The sequence below is a fragment of the Saccopteryx leptura genome, chromosome 1, assembly GCF_036850995.1.
Source record: "Saccopteryx leptura isolate mSacLep1 chromosome 1, mSacLep1_pri_phased_curated, whole genome shotgun sequence".
Classification (NCBI taxonomy): domain Eukaryota; kingdom Metazoa; phylum Chordata; class Mammalia; order Chiroptera; family Emballonuridae; genus Saccopteryx; species Saccopteryx leptura.
In genome coordinates this window covers 214,054,915-214,067,764 of record NC_089503.1, presented here as the reverse complement: position 1 = coordinate 214,067,764, position 12,850 = coordinate 214,054,915, and the positions used below count along the sequence as shown (strand labels likewise).

General features: G+C 39.4%; 1 protein-coding gene across 1 annotated transcript in view; it reads right to left on the bottom strand.

Moving 5' to 3' along the window:
- Positions 1 to 1,495: 1,495 nt before the first annotated feature.
- Positions 1,496 to 12,850, bottom strand: part of HHIP (hedgehog interacting protein) — an 85,581-nt gene continuing 74,226 nt past the window's right edge. Inside the window, exons 12-13 of the mRNA XM_066385877.1 lie at positions 5,268 to 5,416; positions 1,496 to 2,286 (exon numbers count right to left, since the gene is read on the bottom strand). Of these exons, the coding sequence (XP_066241974.1) occupies positions 2,093 to 2,286; positions 5,268 to 5,416 (343 nt within the window). The 3' untranslated portion in view covers positions 1,496 to 2,092. The remainder of the gene's footprint in view (positions 2,287 to 5,267; positions 5,417 to 12,850) is intronic.

Here is a 12,850-nt window from a genome sequence, read left to right as displayed (position 1 = left end):
GACGATTAGATGGTAAAGGTCCATTTACAAAAATGGTTGTCAGGACATTTTTTTTTAAATTGTAAAACTTTCTGTGATGGAATTCAGTAAAAGGGCTAGGAGGAGAAAACAGTGGAGACAAAAGACTGCTATTAACCAACAGACGCAGGCTACCACCCGGTTCATTGCAAGATTTGTCACACTGTTGGGCCAATGAAGTGTTAGTGTGACTGGAAGGGACCACCCCTTCTCTGGGGTAAGAGGGCAATTTGGTCTCCATGCTCATTTAATCTTGAGACTTCTTTGAATGGACTGTCGATTGAATCTAAATTGTGTAAAATTATGCATGCACTTTTTAATGCAGGCTATTGTTCCCTAAGCGCTGAACCAGGATTTCTCAACCCATTTCCATTTGGCATGAGGTCACTTGAAACTGAAGTAATCATATATGGAAGACAAGGGCAGTGTACTTAACCAGTCTCTCCACATTGTGGTTTCTGCATAAGTGCACGCTGTGCTTTAACTGCGGCTCTCCTGCTTTAAAACAAAGGAAAAATACTAGTTACAAGATTTTATTCTTTTCCATTGAGGCTCATATGCCAAAGAGTAAGGTTTGGAAAGTCAGCCCATGCTGCATAATCTCTGCTACTCTCCAGTTAGGTTCTGGAGGGACAGCTGTTTATTTCAGGGCAACCCGTTGTGGGTGTGCGCGTGTCAGGGGGTGGCTGTTTTCTCAGTAGTGCAAAGAAGCCTTATAATTTTGTTACAATCCAAACTTGGAGAGCTGGCCTTGAAAACCGTTAAGAAAAAGGTCGATCAGAACGTTTTGCAGTTGTAAGTCAGAACATAGCATTTCTTTCAAAACTTGAACAGAGCATTTACAGACATGTATTCAGACATTAACCAAAGAGGATTTTCATTGAGTTCTGAAGGAACATATACATGAAAAGTCATATTTGGCAAGGATTCTTATATTAAAAATATGCATAAGTGACAGCTTACATAGCCAAGGTTTGTTAAGAACGAGAGAACTCTTCTCCAGTGAGGTTTGATCGAGTGAGCAATCTGTAATATTTTAATCACATATGCTTGACAGTCTTGCTATGGTGAAAAGCACTTTACAAATGTTTAATGCCGGAATTTTATAAGGATTGGCTGTTTTCTTGCTTTTTCATCCGTTGTTAATGATTACATGTTGGCACAAGGATACATTGCTAGATTAGATCCACGCACATGTAAGACTGTTTGCTTTCTCACTCCCCTTCTTTCCCATTAGGTTGGTGAAAAATGTAACTTTAGTATTTTACAGGACAGGGTAAAGGTGTTTCATCTAGGTGATGTCTATATTATAAAAATAAAATAAAAAATATAAATATGTATCACAAACCCAGTGCCTATTGTTAAATATACAATAAAAGCAGACCTTTTAGGAAGATTGGTTTTTAGAATATGCTCTTATGATTTAATTATAAAACACTTGAAAACAATCTTGATATTAAGCTAGAGTAACCAAGTTTCTCTGCCAATAAAAAGGTAAGTGCATAACATTCTGTAATTGGATACAATGATCAAAATGAAGATTACAATTTTAAATCAAGTTGCCCATTCAGAAATTCATCAGGGAGTTCTGAAACATTCTCACATTCTAGTCCTTTAATATAAAAATATTGCCTTTTTTTTTATTAGATCCATCAGATTGCATAGCAATGTTTCAAAACTCCATTAAAGTTGACTTTAGTTATTACAGACAGAAAATTCCTGGGAAGTCACATAATCTCTTCTGGTGATATAAAAATTCCGTTATCAATTTACAGTGGAATTTCTGTGTAAATTACTTCACACAAGGAAATATACACTTTTAAAACCCATCTGTTATGCAACCACATGGATAGGGGTTGTGAGTGTGTGTGTGTGTGTGTTTGTGTGTACATGCGTATGTGAACAAATGTGCCAACATACACACACAGAATCTGCACATTTCTGGAAACTATTTTTAAATTAATGAAAGAAAATGAAATCACAGGAGTGTGTAGCAGAACAACAGTCTTTCTTTTTAATGACAGGGTAAAAAATAAATGCCCATTGGAAAGGAATATTTGAACAGTCCCAGAAACTATACAATGTAACTTGTTAGGTCCAGCAAATAAGATGTCATGTCAATGATCTGATCAAGAATACCTGCCCGGGTCACTCTGCGAATGTTTCTGTCCACTTGTTCACATTGAGGACCAAGATATCCTTTCTTACAGAGGCACTTGTTGGGTCTAACACAGACACCTCCATGACGACAAGCTGGCTCGCATTTTGCTGGGAGGAAAAAAAAACAAAAGCAATAAAATCACACTCACACTGTGTATGTCAGAAACAGCACAGATATTTGATGAGTAAGGGAAGGGAGAGAAAGAAGGCGGAAGCCAGTCACAAAATGATCCAAAAGAGAAAAAAGGCAAGAAGGGAAGACCATTTTCAGACCTATAGTTATCTGGTGGCCAGACCTCAGCAGAGACTGGGACACACCTCCAGAGAAGTGCAGATCATGGGAAACAATTTCAATCCCTTGCCAAACTGACTCTTTGAAACAAGGATGTCAGTTCATTCAAGTCTTGGGTCCACTAGGGCATTTCCTTTCAAGGGGCGCTCTGTTCCTGCTCCTCCAAGGTAGGACCTCAGTGTGGGAAGGGCCTGGCCCCGGAGAGATGCCCAGAGGCTTGAGCATCTCCAACACAACCTAAAGGGATGGTCAGTTCTCGATTTGGTTAGATGGAGTGTTTCCCACCTAGACTCCCTAGGGTCCCTCCTCCTTGCTCCTAGGGGGACCCAGCTAATTCTGTTTCCCTGTGCACTCTGAAAGTCCTTCCTGGGTCAGGCAGTTGGCCAGTGAAGGATGTTCTTAGTGATCTCTATAGCACAGAATTTTTTCACGAAAAGATTTTTACCACTACAATCTTGGTGGGAAGGTAAAGATTTACTGCTAAAATCAGATGGAGAGAGAAAATGGGGTATATAACTTAATGGTCTTTTACTGATAGGATGAATCTGGGGTGTGTAGCCCTGTAGACAGAATCAAAGTCCTTGAATACATTTCTTTATGCTTTGAGGGGACAGGGTCATTTTAACCTTTGCAAATGCATTAATCAGTATGTCGGGGTCTATGGTTGATACATGGAAAAGAAAACAGACTATTTTCTCTTTCAAGTTTGTGGGAGATGAGTAAGCTATGTGAATATAGGAATAAAATTCTTGTTTGGGTCACACATATTATGAATGGTTTACTTTTTATATATGCAAATTATTTATATTGAGTTAGTGGAAAGATGAAAGTACTTTATTGAAATAAAACCTCATGTTAACTCAAAGAATGTCTATTTTCATTATATCACATAGTATTATTATTAATATATATTATGGTGTGTATATAATGGCACCCATATTCAAAATAATTTGTTTAAACATATTGTTGCTAGTAGGCACTCAATAAATATTTGTTATCTAGTTTGAGAAGTTAGATGAAATGCAAAGTAAGGGATAAAACAGAATGGGCACACTATGTAAAGAAGCAGATAGAATACATATTGTCAGGCATCAGAAGGAGCAAAGGGAAGGTATATTATCAGGAATTAGAATATTAGCTGCATTTGAACACCGATTCTCTCTATTTTTGTCAATTAAGCAAAAGGGAGACAGACTGAGTCAATAAAATATAAGCATTTGTTTTCATTTCTGTTGACTTTAATTATGATAGCTCTGCCTGACTGGGCAGTGGCGCAGTGGATAGAGCATCAGACTGGGATGCGGGAGACCTAGGTTCGAGACCCTGAGGTCGCTAGCGTGAGCACAGGCTCATCTAGTTTGAGCAAAAGCTCACCAGCTTGAGCCCAAGGTTGCTGGCTTGAGCAACAGGTTACTTGGTCTGCTGAAGGCCTGCGGTCAAGGCACGTATGAGAAAGCAATCAATGAACAATTAAGGTGTTGCAATGCGCAACAAAAAACTAATGATTGATGCTTCTCATCTCTCCATTCCTGTCTGTCTGTCCCTGTCTATCTCTCTCTCTGACTCTCTCTCTGTCTCTGTGTAAAAAAAAAAAAAATTATGATAGCTCTTTCCTAGACATATAACCACAGTATTAATCAATCACATAATGTTATTAGTATTGAAACAATTTAAGTTTAAAATGCAGACTGCATATGTGACTTAAATGTTGGCTACTTTTTGTCAGGCAGTATATAAAGTAGACAAGTTATGGTTGTAATTTATGTGAAACAAATATATGTTTAGGATAAAGAAAAAAGATACCATTTAGGAATTGAGAATGGGAATTTAAATTTTCATTGGCAAGAGATACTTTAATATTTGAAATAGCAGAGATCAAAATATTTTATAAGTAATACATATATGCTGGTTGTCAAAAATGCATTTTTTATCTTTATGGCAACTTTTTATTCCAGTTTTATTAAGAAATAGTTGACATATATCACTATATAGGTGTAAAGTATACATTATGGTTCTTTGGTCTACATAGACTGTGAAATGATTACCACAGCCGGTTTAGTTAACATCTCATCTAGATACAATGAGAAGAAAGGAAAAAAATACTTCTCCTGAAAATGCATTTTCAGTGTATGCATCTCCAACTCTAAGTATCTAAATTTATAATTTTCTTACGTCACACCCAGCAGTATTTGAACATCATTGCATGTCATGGAGGAAATCCATTGTTAAAGGAGAGAGGGACCCTGAAATAAATCTCTCTGCTCTCTGAGCATTGGCACACCTAGTTGATGGTTCATAAGGGAGTGGCAAAAAGGACTTAAAAATCTCCTATATGCCCCCAGATAATTGCTTTTCCCCTTTTTATTTAATAAGACCCACTGAAGAACCCTGTTTTTAGTGCACTGTAGCCAGAAAGCAAACCGTTAAGTTAGAGAGGCATTTATGGGGTGCCTGGAAAATGCTGACACTGGGGAGGGTTTTGCAAACACGAGGTCATCGGCTGGTGGGGACTCTCAAACCCAGGACTGGGAGTTTAAAAAGATGACCTGCTTTTAATTTTTACTTTTTGAAAAGATGCAATTATTTAAAAGACTTTTATGTTTCTGGCTAACATATATGTGAACTGTGTACATTAACTAGTTCATTTACTAGTTCAAGAGCAATCTGACCACCAGTATTAATGTAAATGAATGCTGAACACCCGACAATTCTAGAAGCAATAACTTGCTGTTAAGTTCTTGAGTTCCTAAAGACTGTCCCATGCCCAGTCTTTCCCGGGGACAGTGGAGATACTCACCGATTCTGCAGAAGTCCCCTTCCCATCCGGGGCTGCAGCAGCACGTCCCCGTGGGGGTGCAGTAGCCATTGCGACAGAGGCGGGAGCACTCAGATGTGAGCATCTGGGCGGGTTGCACCGCTGCTCTGCACTCCTCAGGCACCAGAGGTCTGCACAGAAAACAATTGAAGGCGTACTGTGCTTGAAAATCAATGCTGGAATGAAAGCTACTGATTTTGTAGCTTACAAAGCATATTTCTTGCTTATTAAGCAGACCTTTCTTTTAAGTGACTCAGGAAGATTGACAACTTTTTTTTTTTTTTTTGACAACTTTCTAAGAATAAAAAATAAACACTGGTGGAGGAAACGAACTAGCTAGTTTTGAACCAAAGAGAACATAAACCTTGTAAGAAACGTGATCGTAATAAAAAATCATTGTTTAAAAATGTAATTATATTATATTGATATTTTACAGTTGCTGGCTAAGAATGTCTAGCAATGACAATTTAAAAAATAAAAGGTGTATAGCTGTTTTAAATCATTTTTTCCAGATCTACACTAATTTTTAGGAAAAGCATCTGAGAAAGGTTTTACTTATGATTGGCATATTTGGCAATGTCACAGGCTGAAGGCCTTTATCTAATTGAGTGCTGGTCACCTAAAATGTCTGGGAATCCATTTTTGTTTCAATGTTACATTTCTTTTGAGATATTTTGTTTAGACTAATTTTTTTTAAAGGATATCACACTGTGTATGTGAGTGTGTGTTTTATTGACTCAAAATTTCAACTCTATGCAAAGAATGATACATATCTAGATGTGTACATATACATTTAAAAATTTAAGTTTTGTCCTGCTGTGAAGAAAACGACTGCTATTGGTACCAAAGAGAAACATCTTATCTGCCAAATAAAAACTCATAGATTTTCTATTACTTCTTCTGTAACTGCCATCATTTAGAGAGGGATCAAGATGCCTTCAGAAGAGTTTTATAGTTCTGGCTGTTTTTGAAAGAAGAGGCTATCTTTCAAGCTGGGTCAGGCTGGAATCATGGTCACAATGAACTACTCACTACCTAACCATCTTTGGGGGAAAATATGCAGCCCTGCACTTCCTATCAGCCCGTCACCTGGGCCCAGAGTGGTGAGAAAGCTCTCTCTGGTTAAGGAATGTAAACAGACAAGCCACCACCAAATTGCCATCATTAGGATGGCCAGAGCAGTTGGAGTCCTTAAGGACCATTTCAAAGAAGGTGATAATTATAGGTCAAAACCACCACAAGAGGTAAACAATGCAGCTTTCTGAGAGAAGCAAATAATCAGAGTCCTTCAGACTCAGTCTTCCTGAGACAGGTTGTCCTGTTAGGCCCCTATTGAGCACTATGAATGGCAATAATAATTTGGGGCCTGACCTAGGGCTGTTTCTGCCTTGACCCAAAACCATATTAAAAATATATAGTGACTTCTTTAGCTCCTCTCTCCAAACAGAAGTCCCAATCGAAGTTAAGGGCACTGTGTTTTACAACCAATGTGACAATCCAGGAAACCCTCTTAAATCTATTCACCCTTTTATGTAAGTCCCAAAATGGTCAATTTCTAGAAAAACTCCTAAGGCATTCCATGGACTGAGCATATTTTTACTCAGACAACACTAATGAATATTTTCCCTGGGTTTCCCAAGGGTGTCTTCCTGGGAGTGAGGGTTGGGTGGTGCAAGGTGGAGAAAACGTTTAGTGGTTATGCCAAAGAAAGTGAGGGCGTGGTCTCTGCCTTCTTCTCCAGTCGTTGAATAGCCAACTGCTCTTTCTTCCTCATATAAAACTCTTACTTTGTGAGTCGATGGTAGCATTTTTGACCATCAAAAGAGCCAGTTTTCAATAGCCAGGAAGTTCTTCTGAGTCATAGGCCATGGTCATTTACCAAGTGGCATTTGGTAAACAGGTGTTCATATTCTGCTGGTAACTGAATTTCTGTCTATCCGATTCACTTGTTATTTACTCATTCACCCTTTTGCTGACTCATTCAAGAAAGAAGACCCAGAAGTAGAGTGCGTCAGAAATGTAACACAGTATATGTGATGCAGAATACGGGGGCACCAAGCTCACGTGCTACTCGATGATACGGCTTATGCCTGAGCAGATGAATCTATAGAGGAGACGCCATTTAGGTCAAGAATGGAGGTGGCTCTGATGAAAGGACAGCAACTAGAAGACAGTGTGAGGCAGAGTGTCAGAGTGTAGGGCGTCGACTCAGGTGGGGCTTCCCTGGGGAAAGGAACGCGGGCGGGAGGATAGGGTCCCGTTCTGAAGAGTAGTTCTTCAGGGTGGGCATCTGACCCTTGTTTCCACTCCAACCCTCCAATTCGGAGCTTGGACTGTTTTTCACCAAACATCCATATATATGGAAATGCAGATGACAGGCGAAATTTGAAGTTGTTTTTCTGGCTAAGATTTAGTAAATGCTTATCTACCTATGGATGAAATTATTTCATATTTGAGTTTGTTTACTTTAGCTTACATAAGAGATTGTGGCTGTCCTATATATAAATATTATGAGTCCCTTAAGTTTTTATTAAAATACCTGGGAAAAATCATCTTTTTCTTCTTCTATGAAGTTGACAACTAACATTCCTCACTTGGCCTGTCCAGTAAGTCCCCTCTTTCTTTTTTAAACTGTTATTCTATTGGAAGACTTGAATGTGAAAATTATGTAAAACAGAGCCTGTTTCTTGTAGGACTCCACTTCCCTTAAGGAATGGGTTACCCTCCTTATTCCCTTCCCCATTGGAATGAAAGCTTCCTGAGGACAAAAACCACATAGTCAATCCTCTTTAAGTCCTGAGCAAGCACTGTGCTCGTTATGAGACTGAGACACAAACCAAACATAGTCCTGACCCTCATGAGAAACCATGGGGAAGACAGATGAGTAACACAAAAGTGTCAATAAGCGTGATCTTTGTTATGATATGTGTGCAAATGAAGTAACACAGAAATACAGATGAGGGAGCCATTAGTATAGGATTGAGGGATGATATTGAAAGATGACATTTAAACCACCAACGTGTTTTATGTCCTTCAACTACTTATATTCATAGGAGCTAGGAGAATACTGCATAGGCATTCGATGAATGTTTGTTTGTTCAATTGAACTGAATGCATATAGTAGACACTTTCTCAAATATTTTTTCTGAAATATAAACTCCAATTCCCAAGTTTTGGTGTTAGACTTTTCAATTCACGTGTCAATGTTGACCAAAACAAGCCATGTAAGCAACAAATTATTTTAACTTGACTAAAATGAATTAATAAAAGATGATGTGCAGTTTTTTTTCTTTAAAAAGTACTGCTTCCTCCTGAAAGCACCTTTTTACAAATTTATGTGTCTGTTTTATGCAAGATTAAATCTCCTTTTATCTCAAGTACTGCAATATCTGATGATATACTGCCTTGCAAAAGGAGTGTACTCTCTGTAGAAGGTCTAATACTACTAGACTTACTTTTTTGTCCCAGGCAGGGCAGAAACATGGGAATTAGAAAAAATGCTGTTAAGAGTTTTCAACTCTTAACAAATGAGTCTCATTTTGAAGAATATATCCTTTACTTTTCATATTCTCCACTTTATAACTTTTTAACAGATGCCATTTGTAAGTGGAAATTCAATCAGGTTTTCATATCAATCTGTGCAATTACTCTAGGAACTGATATTCCGACATTTAAAATGGATAGTTTAAAAAAAGAGTATAATATATAGTACAAAGCAGAGAATTCCTTTGAATGTGGTGGTCATATATATCACATCTCCAGGAAATAAGAGACACATATAAGAAGAATTATGTAGCCATTTAAAAATAATATTACTCATTTAGATAATTTTTTTCATAAATTATTATATAATATTTTCCATTCATTTTGAAATAGGTGATGGCTCCACGTAGCACTGTATGGATTACATAAATATGGTTCATACATAAAAGTGCAAATCTTTGTAAAGGATGAATAAAATTCCGGTTATGCTTTGGCCATTTTTACTTTGCTCTCATCTCACTTTTTCGCAATTCATCTTTGGAATTTCAGATGCTGTATGGTACCTTGGAAAGGATTTGTTAGTTGAAAAGGTACTGTGCACCACAACAAACACTATGGTACATTAAGAACAAAACAGAACCTGGCAGAGCTACCATTTTAGTTCTTGATATGTGGAAAAAATAGTAATAGCAAGAATGTGGCACATGCTTCCTTGTCTTTTAGGCTTCAAATCCACTATACTGAATGGATTTTTATAGGGCATATACTTGTTCATGACCTCTAGTGTTAAGAAATTCTGTCATGTTTGAAAACTAGTCCCTAGTGGAGCCCATGTCCTTGTTAATAGCTGAAAGGTCAATGGAGCTGCTAAACAGTTTGTATTACTGTCAGGGTGGCCATGAAAACACCGCCCGCAGCAAGAGGACTTGGCAGCTGGGTCAACAGGCACTGTGGGGATTTATCAACCTAGGGGGGCCACTTGCATAAAACTTTGACTGATGAATTGGGACTAGCCTGGCTTCTTGGGGTAAAGCCACTCTATTATGCATGACTGGGATGGCCGGGCAGCCTGCTGGCTCCCTGGGACATAGGCAAAGGACAAACAGAACCGATTTCTTCTTACGAAGTAATTTTCTTTTTTTTAAAGCACTCTTCAGTATCCAGTATAATAAGGAGTGGGATGAAGATATTTTAAGAAAATAAACAAAAGGCAGTCCGTGGGGCCATGGAGCGGAGCAGCGGGGAGGAGGCGGGAGGGGCAGTTGCTGATATTGGTCACACAGGAGTCTGAGGTACCGCATTTCTGTAAAATGACCTCTCAAGTCTGGAATTTGCATTGTTAATTTATAGGCCTCTTAAGGGAATGGTCCTTTGACTCGGTTGGGTAACAGATAAGCAGTATGTTAAAATACAGTATAACTGGGTAGGTAGTAATGAAATCAACAGGAGTAAGAATAACTTTGTTGTACATATTCTTGGAGAATTAAGCCCAGGAATATTTTAGGAACAGAAAAAAAAAATGGTCATTTGGTTTAAGTTCAGCTGAAACAAAAATGAAAGAATCTTTGTCAAAAGTGCAAAATAAAAAATTGTGTTCTAGAATAAAGCTTGGAAAATTCATGACTCTATTAGAATTCTTTAGTTTCTATGCCCCAGGAGCACTGTTGGATCCTGGTTGCATGCACAGCAAGCATCCAAGGCATGTCCTGGATATTGGAAAACTAGGTATGAGGCTCTCTTTAAAGCTTGTGGACACCTTTACCCTAATTTTTGAATAAACACAACCTTAAATGTTGAGCAACCATCTGAAAATAATGCAATGCATGGAATGAACATCAATAATACTGAAGATATTCAATTATATATATGTGTGTGTGTGTGTGTTTTAAATATATTATTTAATAATCTCCGTAGCACTGTACAGAAAGGAGGCAGGGCAGAGAGATCATTAACACTTATCAACGGGCAAAGGGACCTACGGTGGGAAGTCGCTGAGTGATTGTCCCACACTAAGGAAATTTCAGAGACAAGACTCACTCACTCCCTGTCCTTGCAGGACAGACATGCTCCTACTCTTTTTTTTTTTTTTTTTTTTGGTATTTTTCTGAAGCTGGAAACGGGGAGAGACAGTCAGACAGACTCCCACATGCGCCCCACCGGGATTCACCCGGCACGCCCACCAGGGGCGACGCTCTGCCCACCAGGGGGCGATGCTCTGCCCCTCCGGGGCGTCGCTCTGCTGCGACCAGAGCCACTCTAGCGCCTGGGGCAGAGGCCAAGGAGCCATCCCCAGCGCCTGGGCCATTTTTGCTCCAATAGAGCCTTGGCTGCGGGAGGGGAAGAGAGAGACAGAGAGGAAGGGGGGGGTGGAGAAGCAAATGGGCGCTTCTCCTCTGTGCCCTGGCCGGGAATCGAACCCGGGTCCCCCGCACACCAGGCCGACGTTCTACTGCTGAGCCAACCGGCCAGGGCCTCATGCTCCTACTCTTGACTGCTCTCAGATGGCACGACTCATTGAAACTAAGATGACTGCCCGGCTCTTGGACTCACTGTATTGGAGTCTGGTTTCAGGAACTGCTGGCCAAAAGAGCTCCCAGGTAGGGCACGCAGAAGCCAGCAGCTCCGACTCGGGGCACCCAATAGCTGGCCCAGCTGGCTAGGTGACTGGTATGGACTCGATCCTCCCTCCACTCCGCCAGGAGGTGTGACGGCTCCACTTCAGAAAGATGCTCTTGAGGGGTGGCCAGTATTCGAACATGGAGGCAAAATTCATCCCTTTTCTGCCTTTCCCTTAAATGACTCCGGAGTTCTAGTCAAGCCTTAGAAAAACCTGGTTGTATTGCCACTGAATTTTCTTTCTTCCTTTTTCTTTTTATTATAAATAATGGCATTCACTTTTTATAAATTATCTTGCCTTGCTTTTCTGAGGACGTCCACTGTAAGTGACTGTACACTTATTAAATGAATATGTAACATGTAGCCTTAGGCCACACAGTTCTTACAGACTGAGGTGGTAATGCAGAAACCTTGCCTGCTTTTGCCAGAGTGACTTAAGAATATTGCATATGGTTTATAAACTGCCTTATTTTTCGTCTATGTGAGTGTGTATGTGTGCGTGTCTATGTAAGGAAAAAACCAGAAAAAACAAATCCTATGTAAAGAAAGTAACTTCTATGACCTCTAATATAGAATATAACATTTTTATAATTTGCTGTTCCTCTCTTCCAGGGCCAGGAGTCCATTGATGTTTGACAGTCATTCTGAAAACCTTATTCTGATAAATCTGGGGCTCCTCTACAAGAATACAAATTCACCTCAGAATTTAATTTGAGATAGATTTTTGAAAAAACCAGAAATGTCTATACATATATTGCTTTTTCAGCTGATGAGGCTCTTTCTTCAATTTCTCCCTCAAAAGTTTTAGAAAAACAGTTTTGCTTTGAAGCAGACATCCTGCAGACTGTGAGGCTAGTCATATGCTTGTGTTTTCAAAATAATCCCGCTCAGATACACGAAAGTGTGTACTTATATAGAAATTCAACTGATCTAGGCAGAAATACTATAATAATAAACGCTGGCATCCAAATCCAAACAGCACAAGACTCCCAACAAATGTTTATGAAAACATTTGTTTTCTTACAGTTGGTTTAATTTTGAAATTCCTGTCCATGTCTGGATACAAGGACGGTGTCTTTGGGACTCTGTTACCCCACCTCCTTAAAACCAAACACACATCTTAACCCTGGCCCCACACATGACATGACTTACCAGAAATAGGCACCCTAATGAGAAGTCAGGCCCTTCAGGTATGTCACTCTGAGACCACCCTACAAGAGGAGGCCCTAAGATCACAAAGCCAAGGTCCCTTATGGCAACCCTGGTAATTAGACACTAATAATGGGTTGAAGGTGTAAAATTCACCTCCGCGCACCACCAACAGACTAAACAATCCAGAGGAAGAGGGAAAGATTTCTGTGGGGAGGAGGGAACGTTAAATATAACACCACCAGGAAGCTTGCAAAAGCAAATCCAAATCCAACGGGACAAACGCAACAGGATAACAATGGCCTGAGATCTCAGGT